Source organism: Pseudonaja textilis, chromosome 1, assembly GCF_049901715.1.
Source record: "Pseudonaja textilis isolate UNSWEBS1 chromosome 1, rPseTex1.2, whole genome shotgun sequence".
NCBI classification, from domain to species: domain Eukaryota; kingdom Metazoa; phylum Chordata; class Lepidosauria; order Squamata; family Elapidae; genus Pseudonaja; species Pseudonaja textilis.
In genome coordinates, this window is record NC_141990.1 from 27,195,623 (window position 1) to 27,213,120 (window position 17,498).

General features: G+C 37.1%; 1 protein-coding gene across 8 annotated transcripts in view; it reads left to right on the forward strand.

The window, feature by feature from the left end:
• Positions 1-17,498, forward strand: part of HMBOX1 (homeobox containing 1) — a 113,048-nt gene that overhangs the window by 61,831 nt on the left and 33,719 nt on the right. For all 8 annotated transcript variants that reach the window (XM_087929945.1, XM_087929937.1, XM_026715920.2 and 5 more), the window contains exons 3-4: positions 11,105-11,584; positions 13,540-13,625. In XM_087929945.1, coding sequence (XP_087786071.1) covers positions 11,105-11,584; positions 13,540-13,625 — 566 coding nt within the window. The remainder of the gene's footprint in view (positions 1-11,104; positions 11,585-13,539; positions 13,626-17,498) is intronic.

Consider the following 17,498-nt stretch of genomic DNA (forward strand, 5'->3'; position numbering starts at 1 on the left):
AATCCTGGTTGATTTCTATTGTGAGAAGAAAAAATCAGAAATGGTTATATTTGACATGTTCCTGCTCTTGTAGTTTCATAAGCAGAATGACATTTTGCAGATTTGAACTGTTCTGCTTTTCATTTATTAAATCAAAAGCAAAGGACCAGATCCTGCTTTTTCTTTTTTTAATGGGCTAATTCCTGCAAAGAAAAAAACAATTCACCCTTCTCCCATAAGAAACAAATTAAAGTAATACAATTAAAGTAGTTGTTGCGAATTAGAAGGGCTTCAAACATTATGTAGTGATAAACTGCTAATGGGGATGCATGTCCCTTAATTAACAAGGAGCATCACATTATTCTTAAATGTCTGGTTGCAGAATTGCCTCGTAAATTGGCTTGTTAAACACAGGACACCTTTACATTAGGGATTTGCATGCAGTTTACAAGTAGAATTGTTGTAATGAGGAGGCAGTCAAGTTGTTTGATCATGAACAACTGAATTATGATGATGATCTTTATTGGAGTATAGTCTTGCATTTATATACATTTTTAGTTATCCTCCATCATTGGTTAACTTTGGTTACTGCTTAACTTTCGTTACTGTTTAGTACAGTAATCCATACAATTAATTATCTCTAGTTAAAGTCTAACTTATGTCTACTTCCCCTCTCTAATCCTCCTTTATCCATAGATTAGTGACTTTGTTTACCTGAGTTGTATTTGCTTGGAAACATTCTTTATTTGAGGTTTGCCATCCGAGATTGGAACATTCCTGCAATTACAACTCTACATATCTTCGTTTTTTATTTTAAATGGAGGATTCAAAGATTTACAAATGTATTGCAATTGAAGGGGGTTAAGAGAGGGGGAAGCGGGATGAAACAATGCAAATAAATTTGGAATACATTGAATAAAGCTACAGGTTGCAATTAGTACAATAATAATAATTATAGCATAAAAGAAAAACTGTTTGAGCCAAGACCAATCAGGGAGCCAATTGGTTAGCCACTCAAAAGGTGAGTAATGAGCATGGATATTATTTTGAATGTATGATTGTAAATTGGCAAGCTCATCCTCAATAGTTTCATTCAAAGAATGAAAATGCACAGCACATCCACAGCGTCCAACTAACGTACAGAACCCTCCCTGATGGGCTAAAAGATAGTCTATGGCAAAACGCTCCTGTAAGACATCTTGATTTAAGTCTTCTATTTCATGCTGCAAATCACGAATAATAGCAGCGGTAGCATTGATGAATTTTTCAAGTCTGCTGGTGAGACCAAGAATAGATCGTCTATTTTCTTGAGCAATTATGCCAGGGTAAGAGCCTAGAGTAAGGACTCCTGTAACGGCCCCTGCCAATGCACGGCCAAATGTAGAACCAGAAGACAATTGTGTGTCAATAATGACTTCATCATTACATGATGTATTAGATTGATCAGAGGCATTAAAAATAGGAAAATTGTCAGGATACATAACAGGAGCTATATTAATTCCATGCAAAGAAGAATTAAAGGTACCTGACAACCAATAGCAGTCAGAACAATAACTATAATTCCCTAGCTTTTTTAATATGTGCTGAGCAGTGTCATAATCAGACCAATTATGAAGCTAAGTGTGTTTAGTGTGACAACAGAAACACAGACCCCTTCTAAATTGACTAACTTTCAAGTAACGCCAACGGATAGAATTCAATTGCATAGGGGGTGTAGAAAATAGCCAGGAGTGTGAAATAGATTGTAGTTGTGGGACAATAAATGTAGAAGACATGATCAAGTTAGGGGTAAAAGAAATTTGACCAAATGCCATTGGGGGCTCATAGTATAAAGTAATATTTGTGCCATGGGTCATAAACATGTATTGGGCATGATGAACCCACAAATTAGGGTTAAGACGAACCACAGAAGTGTCATTTTGAGCAGAACCACCATTAACCATAAACCAGAAAATACAAAGTAAAATGGTAACAGAGTTAGCAGTAATAATAGCAAAAACTACCATTTACAGCAAAAGAGGATAGGCAATGAGAAATAACATCTGAAGTACATTCATGTTTTGAAGCAGTAACCCAAAGGAAGTGTGAATGAGTGTCAATAGACGTATGAAGATAACAGTATGGCTTAAAGGTTGAAAACTGAGTTACATCCATTTGCCAAATTTGATTAGCTTGGGTTCCTCGTGGGTTGACACCCACTGGAAAGGAAACTGCCAGTTGCTGACAAGCTGGACAAGCACGGACAATATCCTGGGCTTGAGATAATGAAATTTTAAATTGCTTTGCAAGCGATTTGGCATTTTGATGAAAATAAGAATGACTAGCAACAGGATCAGCAAACAAAGACGCAACATCCTTTAAGGATTCATCTGCCTTCCAATTTCCTTCAGTCAAGGCATTAGTAGAGGGAGTATGACTTCGAATGTGTTCTACATACAAAGAGTACAAGCGAGTTTCCAAACTATTTTTTAAAGATAAAAACAAGGATAACAAATTCTTCTCCAAAGAGAGAGCACAATAAGAAAAGGGAAGAGATTGCATAGCTAAATACACATATTGAGTATCACCGAAAAAGTTAATAGGTTGGTCAGTAAAGCCAAAATCACAGCAGCCAGCTCAGCATGTTGAGCTGAAGTCTGTGTGGCAGTAAATTTAGAATACCATTGTTGTTGAATCTGCCAGACAACCACACCCCTTTTAGGTGATCCATCAGTAAAGACTGTAAGAGCTTTAGAAATAGGATTTCACACAAAAATGGAAGAAAAGGCTGGATTTAAAGTAGTAGTAACCACTATTCTAGGATCCTTGGGTAAAGAATACAACAAGTTTCCCACATATTGAGAAAAGGCTATCTGATATGATTCTGAAATCATCATCAAATGCTCATGTTCAACTTTTGTACGAGTGAAAGCTATGCTAATGAGATCCTGTCCTGTAAGATGTAAGGCTCGTTTACGACCTTTAATAATCAAATCCTCTAATGCTGATTGATAAGGATAAATGTTTCTAGGCGGAGTAGCTGACAAATTAATCCATTCATGAATGTTGACCGCTTGCAGGGACACATTAGAATAAAGACATCCCGTGGGTAAGGGTGTAGTAGGAAGAATAGCTAAGCGAAGTCCTATTGTTAAGGATGTTATCCTGTCCACATATCGATGCTTAAACTTATTCAATATTTCTTGAAGGCATGTTCTTTGAGGACCAGTTAATACAACTAGATTTCCTGGTGATTGTGCTCCCTTCAAAGACTGAAATAAGGGCAACGTATCACCAGTTGTAATGTAGAAGAATGGGCGTGCCCAATTAATAATGCCAAGTAATTTTTGCCATTGTACTAAGGTATATGATTTCTGTACTTGTAATTCAGGAAGAATTGGAATGGAGGAATTGTGCAACATTCTGTGTCCTAAGTAGGTATAAGGTTCTACCTTTTGAATTTTGTCTGAGGCTATATACAATCCCTGTTGTGCCACAATATCCGTTAACTCTTTTAACAACTTAGATTCATCAAAATCCGGGGCTGCTACCAATATATCATCCATATAATGATAGACTAAATAGGAAGGAAATTTATTCCAAAAGGGTTGAAGGGCTTTATCCACGAAGTATTGACAAAGTGTAGGGAAATTAAGCATTCCCTGAGGCAACACTCACCAATGATATCGTTTTCTGGCATGCTATTATTAAAAACTGGGACAGTAAATGCAATTTTTTCTTTGTCTTGAGGCTGCAAAGGTATAGTAAAAAAGCAGTCTTTAAGATCAACTACCAATAATTTATAAAAATAAGGAATTAAGTTAGGATTTGGTAGGCCACATTGTAAAGGACCCATGGATTGGATACATTTATTAATTTCTCTTAAATCATGAAGGAAACGCCATTTCCTATTTTTCTTTTTTATAACAAAAACAGGAGTATTCCAAGGACTAGTAGAAAGTTCTATATGACCAGCAGCCAACTGTTCCTGAACCAATTGTTGTAAAGCAGCGAGTTTTTCCCTTGTAATGGCCATTGTTCTACCCAAACCGGTGTTGAACAGAGCCACTTAAGAGGAAGAGCTATCATCAAGAATCAAATGGGCATTAAGAAGAGAAAGGATATCACGGCTCCAAATATTAGTATGAATATCTAGAATGTATGGTTGTAGGAAAAAGGACTTACAAGCAGATGTTGTAACATTAATTTCTTGAACACTCTGCCAAGCAGGTGTAGAACCTCCTATTTCCCACAATGAAGAAACTGTCATTTTTGGCCACTGTACTGACCACTGTAAAGAGGAGGTGACAGTAACATCGGCTCCGGTATCCAATAACTCTTGAAATGGTTGTTTATTAAGGAAGAGCATTAACAAAGGACGAGATGAGTTCAGCTGATGAAGTAAGCCTACAGATAAGTTGATCCAAATCCTGCATCCCCATGATTATCTATACCAGGAGATGGAATTTCATATGGAAGAAGAAGCAATTGAGCAACAGAAGAATTACAAGGAAGAACTTGAGGAAGATTCACCCAAATCTGAATCATGAGGATACCAGTGTAATCTGAATCTATTACCCCAGGCACAACAAAATAGCCCTTTTTGTGTGCAGAAGTACGAGGCAAAATTAAGCCAACTAATCCCGAAGGAAGAGGACCTTTAAATTGAGAGGGAACTATTTTAACTTCCATGGGAAATTTAAACTCAATTTCCTCTTGAGTGATTAACTCGATCCCAGCACTACCGGCTGTGGCTGGGGAGGAGTGAGAGAGACTGCTGGAGGAGTCAGAGTGATGGGAAAGGCACGCTTTGGATTCTGGGTGGGTGCCATACCCATTGGCAAGTTTCCCGACTGAAACCGACATTGATTGGCCCAATGAAATCCCTTTTTGCAAATAGGGCACTTCTTAGAAGGACGATTCTGAGCCATAGGAAGTGTAGAACGACAGTCCTTCTGAAAGTGGCCAGGCTTCTTACACTTAAAACAGTTACCAATTGGTCGCTGTCCTTTCTGAATAGCAGCTGCTAACATATGCATTTTATAAGTTTGTGATCCAATATCCTGGCAGACTTGCAGCATATCTGCCAGAGTGTAATGAGCAGTAGCCTTTAACGGCTGTAAAGCTCTTTTACAATCTGCATTAGCATTTTCAATAGCTAACTGGCGAAGAAGTTCACCAGCAGCTTTCTGATGATCAAACTGCTGTCTAATTGCTTTGGACAGATGCTCAACAAAGTCAGCATAAGGCTCATTGGCATTCTGTTGAATGTTTGAAAAATTTGCTCTAGGTTCTCCAGCTTGGGGTACCTTAAGAAAAGCACGAAAGGCACATTCAGAAACAATAGTTAACGTAGCTGGAGGAAGAACAACTTGAGTAGGAATTGTACCAAACGGTCCAGAACCAAATAGCTGCTCAACTGTATATGCTCCTCCTCCTCCTAAAGCAGCAGTTTGAGCATGTCTCATATATTCACTCTCCCAAACCACATATTGCATGGATGTTAAAATCATGCGAAATATTTGCTTCCAATCTTCAGAGATCATTGTATAACCATTTTTTATTCCTTCTACAAGTCCTCTTGTAAAATTACTACTAATCCCATAGTCTGTAACTGCCTTTTTAAATTCTCTTAAGATCTGATAAGGCAGACCCTCCCATTCTGCGACTTGCAGTCCAAGCTGTGGCCCCTGACCAGGACGATATTGTACTGGACAAACAGACAGTAATTCTGCAAGTTCTGTTCCTGAGACAGAGGCATCCTTTTTACAAGTCTCTACCATTTTCTGAAAAGGAGACTGAACAATAGAGTCAGGAGGCTTTTGGCCTGTATCTGCAGGAGCTGGGGAAATTGAAGACATATATTCAGGTGAAGAAGGGGGACAAATGACAGCATTAGTATAATGTGAAGGTGGAGGTGTTAAAAGAGAAAGTTTATTATGACCAAATGTTTCAATTGCATGCCTACACAAATGCCACACATGCAAAACTTCTATTTTTGTTCAAGGTTCAGTATGCAATGTTTTCCTAATACGTTCCCAATCAATTAATTTTAAAGACCCCTTTTCTGGGTACCATAGGCACTGAGCTGCAATCTCCTGGACCAGCCTTAAGAGATTTCTCTGTGGTACCTCGGTATTATTTTTCTTCAACAAATAGCCTAATTCATCTACATGCTTCCTTTGTTCCTCAGAAAGTGAAGACCCCATACTTACAGAAACCAAAAGGTTGAAGAAACCACAAAGGGTTGAAGGTGCACCAAATCCTTGCTGGACGAAGTAAGAGGTCCCTGTTCGGGTGCCACTTGTTGCAATGACGAGGCAGTCGAGTTGTTTGATCATGGACAACTGAATTATGATGATGATCTTTATTGGAGTATAGTCTTGCATTTATATACATTTTTAGTTATCCTCCATCATTGGTTAACTTTGGTTACTGCTTAACTTTCGTTACTGTTTAGCACAGTAATCCATACAATTAATTATCTCTAGTTAAAGTCTAACATATGTCTACTTCCCCTCTCTAATCCTCCTTTATCCATAGATTAGTGACTTTGTTTACCTGAGTTGTATTTGCTTGGAAACATTCTTTATCTGAGGTTTGCCATCCGAGATTGGAACATTCCTGCAATTACAACTCTACATAGAATTGCTGTGAGTTTAACTCTACCATTAAAAAGGTAAGACATTGCTGGGAAGAATATGGTGTGTGTTCTCTTCTATCTCCACCTTGCAATTTTCTTCTTGAATTTCTGAGTGCTTCAAAAGAGTAGGGCATCATTAAAAACTGGGATTCCTCAGTGGCTTGAAAAAATGCTATTGTGTGTGACAGCCTTCTTAGAAACAGTTGTACAGAATGCAGAAGAAGTTCATGAGAGCACAGGTGAAAGAAGAAGCTAATTCTGAATCTGTAACACAGATACATAATATTTACACACATTGCCCAAAATTGTGTCTTTGGGAAATGGTAATGGATTTCTCTCCTCCTAAAATAGTCATTTAGGAGTCAGCGATGTATATGTGTGCAAAATGATAATGATCAGACTTTAGATGACATTTTCTGTTGAATCTTTAACATTCTAAGAGGAAACATGTCAAGCCACTCTTAAAATTCCCAGTTAATCCAGCATTTTCATGTAGTCCTATGCATGCTTTTCAAAAGAAATAAGTTATTTTGGGAGAGTAAGTGTATTAAGGACTGCAGTATATTATATCTTCATTTCTTTGGTTTTCTACAATGGAACATTTTAAGGCTATGCAAGCACATTGGCTTCAAAGACTGAAAAGTGCTTCAGGAATGTCTGCTATTTCTTAAAGCAGTTGTGTATTTTTGGGAAATATGTATTTGTTCCTTATAGAAGCAGCAGCAACATAATCTTAGAATAGGATAGATTTTGTTGAAGTTATTGCAAACAAATGCCATTTTTTCTTTTTCTTTTTCTTTTGAATCTGAAGTGTGACATAGCCCTAGGACATTTTGTTCCTAGTAGATATTGAGTCTGATTATCCAAAATTTGTGGCTGAACTTTGGTGCTAGTCATTGTCAAAATTCACAAAGTCCCTGACGCCCATTCACTCTTTTATTTTTACAAATTACAAAAGTAAAAAATAGAAATATATATAAAAAACCTGTGTTTGTTTATACAAATGTAATTATTGTAATACTTAATTGAAAATATCACTTTTGTAAACGTGATTTATACTTCTCTGTTTTTTCCTGCTTCTGCAATAAAAGCAATATAACCTGCTTTTTAATTTAACTAGTATTATACCAGTTTACTAGTTTTGATTCTGTCAAGCTTCAAATTTCCATTTCAGTTACTTGCACTTAATGGCAATTGTCATTAAAGCATCAATCCATTCCATACTTTTACTTTTAATGTTCCATTTTCAAAATGAATGAGTTAAGCCCACAACTTCAGTATGGTGCCTGGGAAGAGCAAAGTGCCTGCCTGCCAATTCATTTCTTTGATTGCTGACAAAGTTCCTATTTGTAAAGATTGTATCTGGTGAAGTGGGATTTTTTTAAAAAAAATTCTGTCCACAATGATAAAATTTTACTTCTATAAGATATATTTTGAACCATGTATAAAATAAACACAAAATGTGTAACATCAGAATTCTGGCATTTTCATACTTTCTTCTGCCCTTTGCTAATGTTTATGTTATTTTAATTAAGGTTGAGGTCTTCCATTACCCATTATTGCTTTTTGTTATTTGGATATTGGTACTTTGGAATCAATCACATTATACAGAATCCAGTTGATATGATATGACTCAAATTGGTGTTGACAAAAATTCTGGGGTTTTGTATCTGAAATAGGAAAAGAAATAGGAGGTCATTTTTATGGATTTACATAGTGGGAAATTTTGGAAGGGCTATCCGTGTTTTCTTAGAATGGCTTTTTGATTTTCAAGAAAGGAGATGATACCTCTTGGTTGATTAATAAACTTTGTGTAAATATCAGATTTTTGAAGGATTGGGAAATGGATTATTTAAAAAATGTTTCATCTTTTCCCATATGTTGTTACAATTTAAAAGTCTTCCAGAATTTATGACAATGTATATTTTTATTCATCATTTTTATTCAACCTTGGAAAGGATGAAACAGTTGGGAATTATTTCCACTTATGAGTACTGTAATATGTTTGTGTGTTGTAATGACGAGGCAGTCGAGTTGCTTGATCATGAACAACTGAATCATGATGATCTTTATTGGAGTCTAGTCTTGCATTTATACACCTTTTTAGTTATCCTCCATCACTGGTTAACTTTGGTTACTGCTTAACTTTCGTTACTGTTTAGCACAGTAATCCATACAATTAATTATCTCTAGTTAAAGTCTAACATATGTTTACTTCCTCTCTCTAATCCTCCTTTAGATTAGTGACTTTGTTTACCTGAGTTGTATTTGCTTGGAAACATTCTTTATCTGAGGTTTGCCATCTGAGATTGGAATATTCCTGCAATTACAACTCTACATTTGTGAGGGAGTTGTGACACTGTAGTAGAATACTTGTCGTGTAGTCTTAGACTCAGCCTCAAAAGGAAGACTCTTTTTTAAGCTATACTGGTCATTAGTTATGTCCAGAAAAATGGTGTAAGGTAACAATGATCTTTATATGAAATCAGCTGAGATGGTACTTTCCATCCTTGCTGTAATTCTTCAAATTCTTTTCTAAATACCAGTTCAATTTTAGTTGATGACAGAACAAGATGACAAGATGAACAGACAAAACTTTCCACCTCAAACGATAAAAGTTTGCTACTGTTGTAGTCATTAGGATAGATATAGATTGGCCTTGTAGAACAGGGTTGTCAAACTCATGGCCCGCAGGCCAGATGCATCACATGCTGGCCTCCCCCCTGCCCGATTTAGTGAAGGGGAAAAAAAGTCCCAATGTCATATGATAACATCGTGAATTTGACACCCCTGTTTTAGAACAACAGCCATGTTTGGAATTTTGAGAACAGTTGAATGTTCACAAAATGGCTGCCTAATTACCAAACACCCATTTACCAATGGGTAAATGGGTAAGTCTTGATTCTTCCTCTTCCTCCTGTTGCTAATTCAGTGAAAATCTCTTTGCCACCCCAATTTTTACTTTTTTTTCTGGATAGGAAAAACATACTATCTCCAGCAATATAAGGTTGTAATCCAGTGTTTTCATTTTTTTTAGGAATAACTAGGAGGGTTGGTAGGACCTAGAGAAATATTTTAAAATAAAAGGACAGCTTACTGTTTATTTTATATTGTATTTTTAAGTCAGGAGGAGCTGGAAGACACCAGCTGTCTATTTCTGCATTAAAAAGGCTTCTCCAATCTCTGCTTAGAATAAAATCACTTTCCAACTCTATCTGGAGATGGATGTAGAATTTCCAGAAACATTGAAGCCATGGGAATATTCACCCACCAACACTTTTTCCCCTTTGGTAGGGAAAATGAAATATGTGGAAAAATGAAATTGTATACAATAATTAATCTTGACTTATCTTAGAGATTTAGCTAATTTATAGATGTTTTATGTGTGATTTGATTGCCTTATGAAAGTATATTCAGCATATAACATTTTGTTATATACAAGAGGGGGGACAAGCAATATAATAATACACAAAAAAGGCCTTGAGATTTAAAAATAGGAAAACTGTTTTCTGGTGGTGCTTTCTCCCCTGTTTTTTAGGGAAGGGAGTTAGAATTTTATGTCATAGCTTTTGCAAGATATGCTTCTTACAATTCTCTTTCTATTACTATCTCATCTTCTGTTCCATGTAATAAGTCAAAGTTTGGATGATTTCCCCCAGTATATTGTATTATTGCTTTACTTGTAATTTCATGATATTCTGCTGCTGCTGGGCACATTTCTTTCTCTTTAAAAATGTATATTTTATTGATTAATTCTAATATTTATTTCAAAGGCCTTTAGGTGGAAAATTGACTTAAAATGCTAATATAAATAAAACAACATTGCTTCTGAAATTGTGGGACATTGCAAAATCAGGTTACTGTATTGATGTGGGAACTTGCTTTCAAAAAAAGGGGGGAGGGTCAGACCTCTATTGATAATTATTGATTTCAAGAAGCTAAACTAAAATATAATATACAGTATGAAATGTACAATTAACAATGACAAATGTCTGCCTGCAGGCTTATAATTCTAAATAAACGCACATGCAAAGAAAAAGAAGAATGGGAACAGAATAATACAGTCAAACCTCTGATCCAGCTTGCTGAATGTTGTTTAATCTGTCAGCAGCTCCCTAGGATTTCAGATGCAGGATTTTATGTATTTATTTTATTTATTTGTTCATTTTCTAGATTTCCTAGGCTTATGAGGGTGATTGAACAGATGAACATGATGCCTATATGCAAAAGAGTTCTACTACCATAGAGATATGGAGTTTTTGGAGTGGGGGAAAAAAGGAATAGGAAAATATGATTGAAGAAGAGAAATGCTTACTTTTAAAACAATCAATTATTGCATAATAAATATGCCTGCCATGAGGCTCATTCTGAAGAGTGGGTAGAATATCTTTGTGCCTTATCAGAGTACAGTGGCTGATAGTATTATATGCTGAGGAGAGCAACTGCATGTACATTTAGTGGAACTGCTTAAGTGAAATATGTTTTTCATCTTTTCCCCCATAGTCTGCTGGAAACCATGTTTCACTACACTGATGAACCCAGATTCACCATAGAGCAAATAGATCTACTTCAACGCCTGCGGCGTACTGGTATGACAAGGCACGAAATCCTCCATGCTTTGGAAACCTTTGACCGTCTTGACCAGGAACACAGTGACAAGTTTGGGCGGCGGTCTGCCTATGGGAGTGGATCCTGTAGTAACAGCACCAACAATGTTCCAGCGTCTTCCTCTACAGCCACAGCTTCCACACAGACCCAGCACTCTGGGATGTCCCCATCTCCAAGCAACAGTTATGATACCTCCCCACAACCTTGCACTACCAATCAAAATGGGAGGGAGAGTAACGAGAGGTTGTCTGCCTTCAATGGAAAGATGTCACCTACACGTTACCCTCTGGCAAATAGCATGGCTCAGAGGTCATATAGCTTTGAAGCCTCTGAGGAGGACTTGGATGTAGATGATAAAGTAGAAGAACTGATGAGGTAGGCAAAGTTTTATATTATGGATCAAGAACTACCCATTCCCAGCTTCTTTCTCTTCCCATTCCCTGCAAAGACACCTCAGAGTGTTGGATAGTTCTGAATGCTTTGTTTATTTTCTTAGATCAAAGCTTAGTTGTCTTAGGCCAGTTAGATTGAAGGGACCTTAGATCTTTGTTCATCTGGTGCATTTTTCACAGCCTTAGTTTGGGTATGGATGATTATCTAATGCAAAAACGGACATGATGAAACTACCAATGAGTGACACTTCTGACATGGCAACTGGTCGTTTGAACACTTGAATGCATTGCTTAGGTGCAAAAAGGTTCAAGCATAACAGTTTCCCCAACCTAGTGGCTTTCAATCATCCTCTGTTACAGGGGTCTTCAAACTTGACAGCTTTAAGACTTGTGGACTTCAACTCCCAGAATTCCTCCTTCAGTCAGGTTAGCTCAGGAATCCTGGGAGTTGAAGTCCACAAGTCTTAAACTTGCAAAGTTTGAAGACCCTTGCTCTATTAGAATAGATCAAGAAAAGCTGTTTGTGGGGATCTTTTTTGGATTTAATGAAGAAAATTGATACTTGAAAATAAAATTCTGATTCCAAGCACTGGGCTTGGAAGACACAGCCACTTAAGAATGGAAATTTAAAGAATTCTGATGTGTAGAGAGCTATGAATGTGACTTTTATTTTTTGGCCATGCAATATTGGAACAGCAGATTTATTATCTATTAGCTGCTTCACCATATCAGTTACTAAAATTGGGGTCTGTCATTTCTTCTGTTTATTACGCAGCAAAGCATCTTTTCTACCCAGTGTCCATTCTTACAAATCCATTCTAATTATTGTTTCATAGTGAATATTGCTTCTTTTCCTATCATTGAGAAAATGAAAAGTTAGAGTGATAATTATGATAGGTATAATAGTCTAATGTAGATAGATTTATATGGGGTAATTATGAAATAGCCAATTCTGTCTTTCTGACCTGTTTGTCGAATTTCTTGCTCCATTTTGCTTCTCACTCCTACAGACACCCATTCATACAGATCAGCTTTATGTTCTGCTTTGTACTGATGTATGCAACGCATGTTCTTAGTTCCCCTTAATGAATTTCACAGTGACCGTTCACTGAGTGAACCATGTGTGTTGGTTGTAGGAAGATATTAATTGCAGTACCACAGATCTCCACACCAAAATAAAGTAGATGGGTAGAATCATTCTATATGTAATACCAGAAACATTCAAATTGCCCCTACTTCTAATAAATTTAATAAATAAATGAGCCATGGTGGCACAGTGGTTAGAGTGCAGTATTTCAGGCTACTTCTGCTGACTGCTGGCTGACTGCAATTTGGCAGTTTGAATCTCACCAGGCTCAAGGTTGACTCAGCTTTTCATCCTTCCGAGGTGCATAAAATGAGGACCCAAATTGTTGGGGGCAATATGCTGACTGTAAACTGCTTAGAGAGGGCTATAAAGCACTGTAAAGCAGTATATAAGTCTCAGTGCCATTGCTATTGCTAAACAAAATAACCTCTGCTTTAATAATTGTGGCAATTTGCTCCAGGTACTCTAGTTCTTAAATCTAGGTGTCAATGTGGTTTGCTTTGATTTCTCTCCTTTTAGCAATATTTCCTTTGCAGGAGCCTCATTTAAGGATAGAAACTGTGACTGCTGCTGTTTCCCCTCTTCCCACCCCCAAGATGTTACTTGCAAAGATTTATACATCCCCTGTAATGAAACTTTGTACATTCCATATGGCTTGCATGAATTTATACAGATCGTGAGTCATCCATTTTCCTTGTATGCTTTGATCCACCAATGACACTGATTAAAAGAAATGTCTGCTGGCAAGGGCAATATATCAACCCCCTCCCCACCATCCACCATAAATTGATCTTCAAATTCTACTTTGGTCCTCTCTCTTTTTATTTTTCTAACTCCACACATTTTGATAGGAGGGACAGCAGCGTGATAAAAGAGGAAATCAAAGCCTTCCTGGCCAACCGGAGGATTTCTCAAGCAGTTGTTGCACAGGTTACAGGTAAGAGCTTGAAAATGTCCCCTTTTCTATTCTGAAGTGTTGCTACATCATCTTGCTCATTTGCTGGCTAGTGCAGGTGTTGGCATATTGCGAGGCATTCTGCATTCCAGTGCGTATCTGTCAGGGTAGTTATAATATATGCCTTTGATTTAATATCCATTGTCATACATGTCATGAAACTTCCTCAGTGAATCAGTGCTTTTATTCCCCTTCTCTAATCCTGCCTGATTTTTCCTCAGCCCCCCTCCATTCAATGGCTCACACTAGCAGAGTTTTCCCCCTATAATATTGTAATGAGTTATCAAGTGCTTTTGAAATGGCTTTTTAAAAAATTCTAAAAGTCACATGTGGTGATCTTGTTTCAATGCAGAAAAGTGCATCCTTTGGACTAGCCGATTTAAGGAAGACATTAGCTCAGTTCACAGGACATTTACCTGGAAAAGTTTTTAATTATACTTGGTATATTACATCCATAATTTGACCTTTCTACTTAAGCTATGTGGGTAATACTACTTGCACATACGCTTGGTTTCTCACTGCTTACCTTTTACAGATAGTCCCTGGTTAAGAATGAGTTCTTTTCCCAAGGTCTGTCCTTAAGCTGAATTTGTATTTCAGACGGAATAATATTATTGTATAATGTTGTGTAAGTGAATATTCTGTAATAAACTTGAACTATTGTGTATTTAACTTGAATCATTGTCTGTTTAACTTACATTTTGCTACAATAGGTTGAGTCTTTAAACCAATGTATTCTAACCCAATGATTTGTAATATTCATATATAATAAAGATGTTGTACAAAGTGCAGACATATGTAGTAACTTTATATTTATATTCCACCTTTTATTCTAGGATTTTAAGCTAGCATACACAGTTCTCTCTTACATTCCATTTTTCCCCATAATTCCTATCTAAAGTAGGCTGATGTATTGACTATCCAAAACAAACTCCGTAAGCTTCCTGACTTTGGAGGAATTTGGATATTTGCAGTCTTAAATACAACATTTTAACTATGTGAAACTTGATCCTCCAAGTGGAGACCCTTTACTCTTTAAATAAACTAGTGGACATGTGATCAAAATTCATATGCTTGGCATCTGGGTCATACTGTGTCCCAAGGTCATGTGATCATTTTTTGCAACTTTCTGACAAGCAGGGTCAATGGGGAAGCTAGATTCATTTAATAACAGAGTGAATAACTTATCAATGGCAGAGATTCACTTAACAACTGTGTCAAGAAAGGTCGTAAAATGGCCCAAAACTTACTTAACAAATGTCTCATTTAACAACAGAAATGTTGGCCTCAGTTGTAGTTGTAAGAGGACTACCTGTGCAGTATATACAGAGAGGATAGGGAATCTATAATCCACCAGACCTTAAGTCAATTGCCTCTCCCGGGATCTTTCATAATAATCCTTGCTGTAGCTGTTATTCTCTATCAACTGGAGAAACATAGATCCCTCATCCCTGGCATGTAGGATTCAGCCTAAGTTTCAGGAGAATGACCCATAATAGGCCTAATGGTATTTCTCTGCCTGGAAATAGACGTCAGCTAGCTGCAACTTATTTTCCTCACACAATGTAGCATTATATCTCCGGAGTTATTTCTGCAAAAAATGCAGAGTACTCAGATGATCTTTTGAAACTCTCACTTTGGAAGCCTTGCAGCTTATTTTGGTTATATATTGCTCTTTGAATTTGTGATATAAATGTGTAAAATATTTTTAGCGTGTGTTCCTTGCCGTTCAGAAGAAGATAATGTTCAGTTAGGCCATAATTAGTGCCCTTGTTTCCTATGTGCCAATCATGTAAGTAAACAATAAGCAGACTGTTTTCAGAAATGAAGTTAATATTCAAATTATTAAACACTTGAAGGTAGACTTTTAGGCATTCCTGATCAAATTTAATATTTCAGTGAATACCCAAGTGAACAGAAGCTGACACATCCTGTACGTGGGGCATAGTTAAACACAACATCTTTCTGCAGATTTAAATGCATATTTATTATTTATGTTCAGTTGCTGCAGATTCATAATAAGAAAGTTATGGGTATGTGCAGAAGCTTGGATGCCCATTTAGTCAATGCTTTGTAATGCCTCTTTTGGCAAAACAAGTTTCCAAATACTGTTATTACCTTTGGTCATTAAGATCCTTTCTATTCTTGCTTTTGGAATTTTTGCCCCTCTTCCTTGGAGATAACTCTTCTAACTCAGAAATGTTCCTAAATCTTTCCCCTTTTTCAATAACAATCAACTGCGGGGGACTGCAAAGACCATTTCAAAACCCTTATCTTTCTTTCCTTTAAGTAGTTCATGGAAGTAGTTCATGGTTGGTTTGGAGGCATGGGTTTTTTTTGCCTTGGCAAAATAACCACCCTCTTTTTGTCTTCAGTTCTCTTCCCTGACCTAAATGCTTCATTTCTTTTTCTCCAAGTGTATCTTGTAAGGTTGTGGTTGAACAGTTCAGTCTTTATTTTTATCAGTCCAAAGCACTTTGTTCCAAAATGTTTCCAACTTATCAGAGTTTCCTTTTGCATATTTTAAAATATTTCTGTGATGAGGTCAGAGTAAAGGTTTCCTTCTGTCAACTCTCTGATACAAATCTTTGTTCTGTAAGCAACTGTATACTGTGGACAGATAAACTCTTCAGCAAACTGTGATTCCTGGGATCTCTTGCAAATCTGTCAGGTTCTGGGTAGCTCCCACAATTTTTCTTGATCTTCCAGTTTTCTGCCTTGACTTCAGCAATTCCATGGAACTTCCATTTCTTGCCTAGTGGCTTCTCTGCTATGCTTTCCCCTCCTTCCCTACGTTACCAACCAATGGTTCTCCTGAATGTGAAGGAGTGATTGCTATGAATCAGAGCTGATAATGACAGGTTCTGAAGAAGATGATAAGCTGGAACTTTTTTAAAGGAACATTCCACTATTTTAAGCCTTGTCATGCCAATCATCCAATATTTTCCATTCTACTTTTCTGTACTCTTTTACAAATTGCCAAAATATGCTTATTTTTAGTTACTTTGGAGAGGCTTTAGAAATCTCTTTCCTGTCCACTGTATTACCTTGCAGAAAGCCAGCAAGAGTGAAGCCTGGATTCTCTTATTTGCTCAGCATCCAATCCTCCACATCCAAACCTGATTGAGTCTGGTCAATTTCACTGTTCTCCCCTCACCCCTGAAGAGTGAGGAAGAGAGGGTGAAATTGACCACAAAACCTAGAGCACTTTCTGTTATATAGAAGAAGTCTCCGAAAATAAAAAGTCTGCTTTAGCTTCAGATTTATAGAGGGCAGAAAAGGTTCATTTATCCAATAGCCCTGCATTAATATGATTACCAGCAAGATGTCCTCAGACACTGCTGAGGCCATCCTGTCACTGCTCATGAATACCATGATGGAGGATAGTTCTGTCTTCTAGCTGAGACATAATATTGAGAAGAAGGACTGCACTGGGCTATCTGAACTCTTTCAGTAGAGGAAGGGGAAAGAACTTAGTTGTCCTCCATTGTCTCTCCTTGACTACAATGGTTTAATGCTACATATTGTCACTACCTGCTAGTCAAAAGAAGCATAGGTTATAGGGAAGCTGTTAAGAAAATTTTGCTGTAATTCTTATTTTCTCCTTTGCAATGGAAATAGCAACCTCCACAAGGTTACTCTTTCCCCCAACCAAAACTCCCAAAAAGAAGTGTCCGGTCTGTCTGGCAGCCAATATACAAATGGCCATGAAGGTGAGAAATTCAGCAGCCACATCTAAGGAGTCAGTTCTGAAAAAGGCCATTTGGAGTTCAATATATTGCTGACCTACATATTATTGTTGGCACTGAAGCTCCTCTTCCATGGATCATGAATTGTCCAGAAGGAAGGACTGGA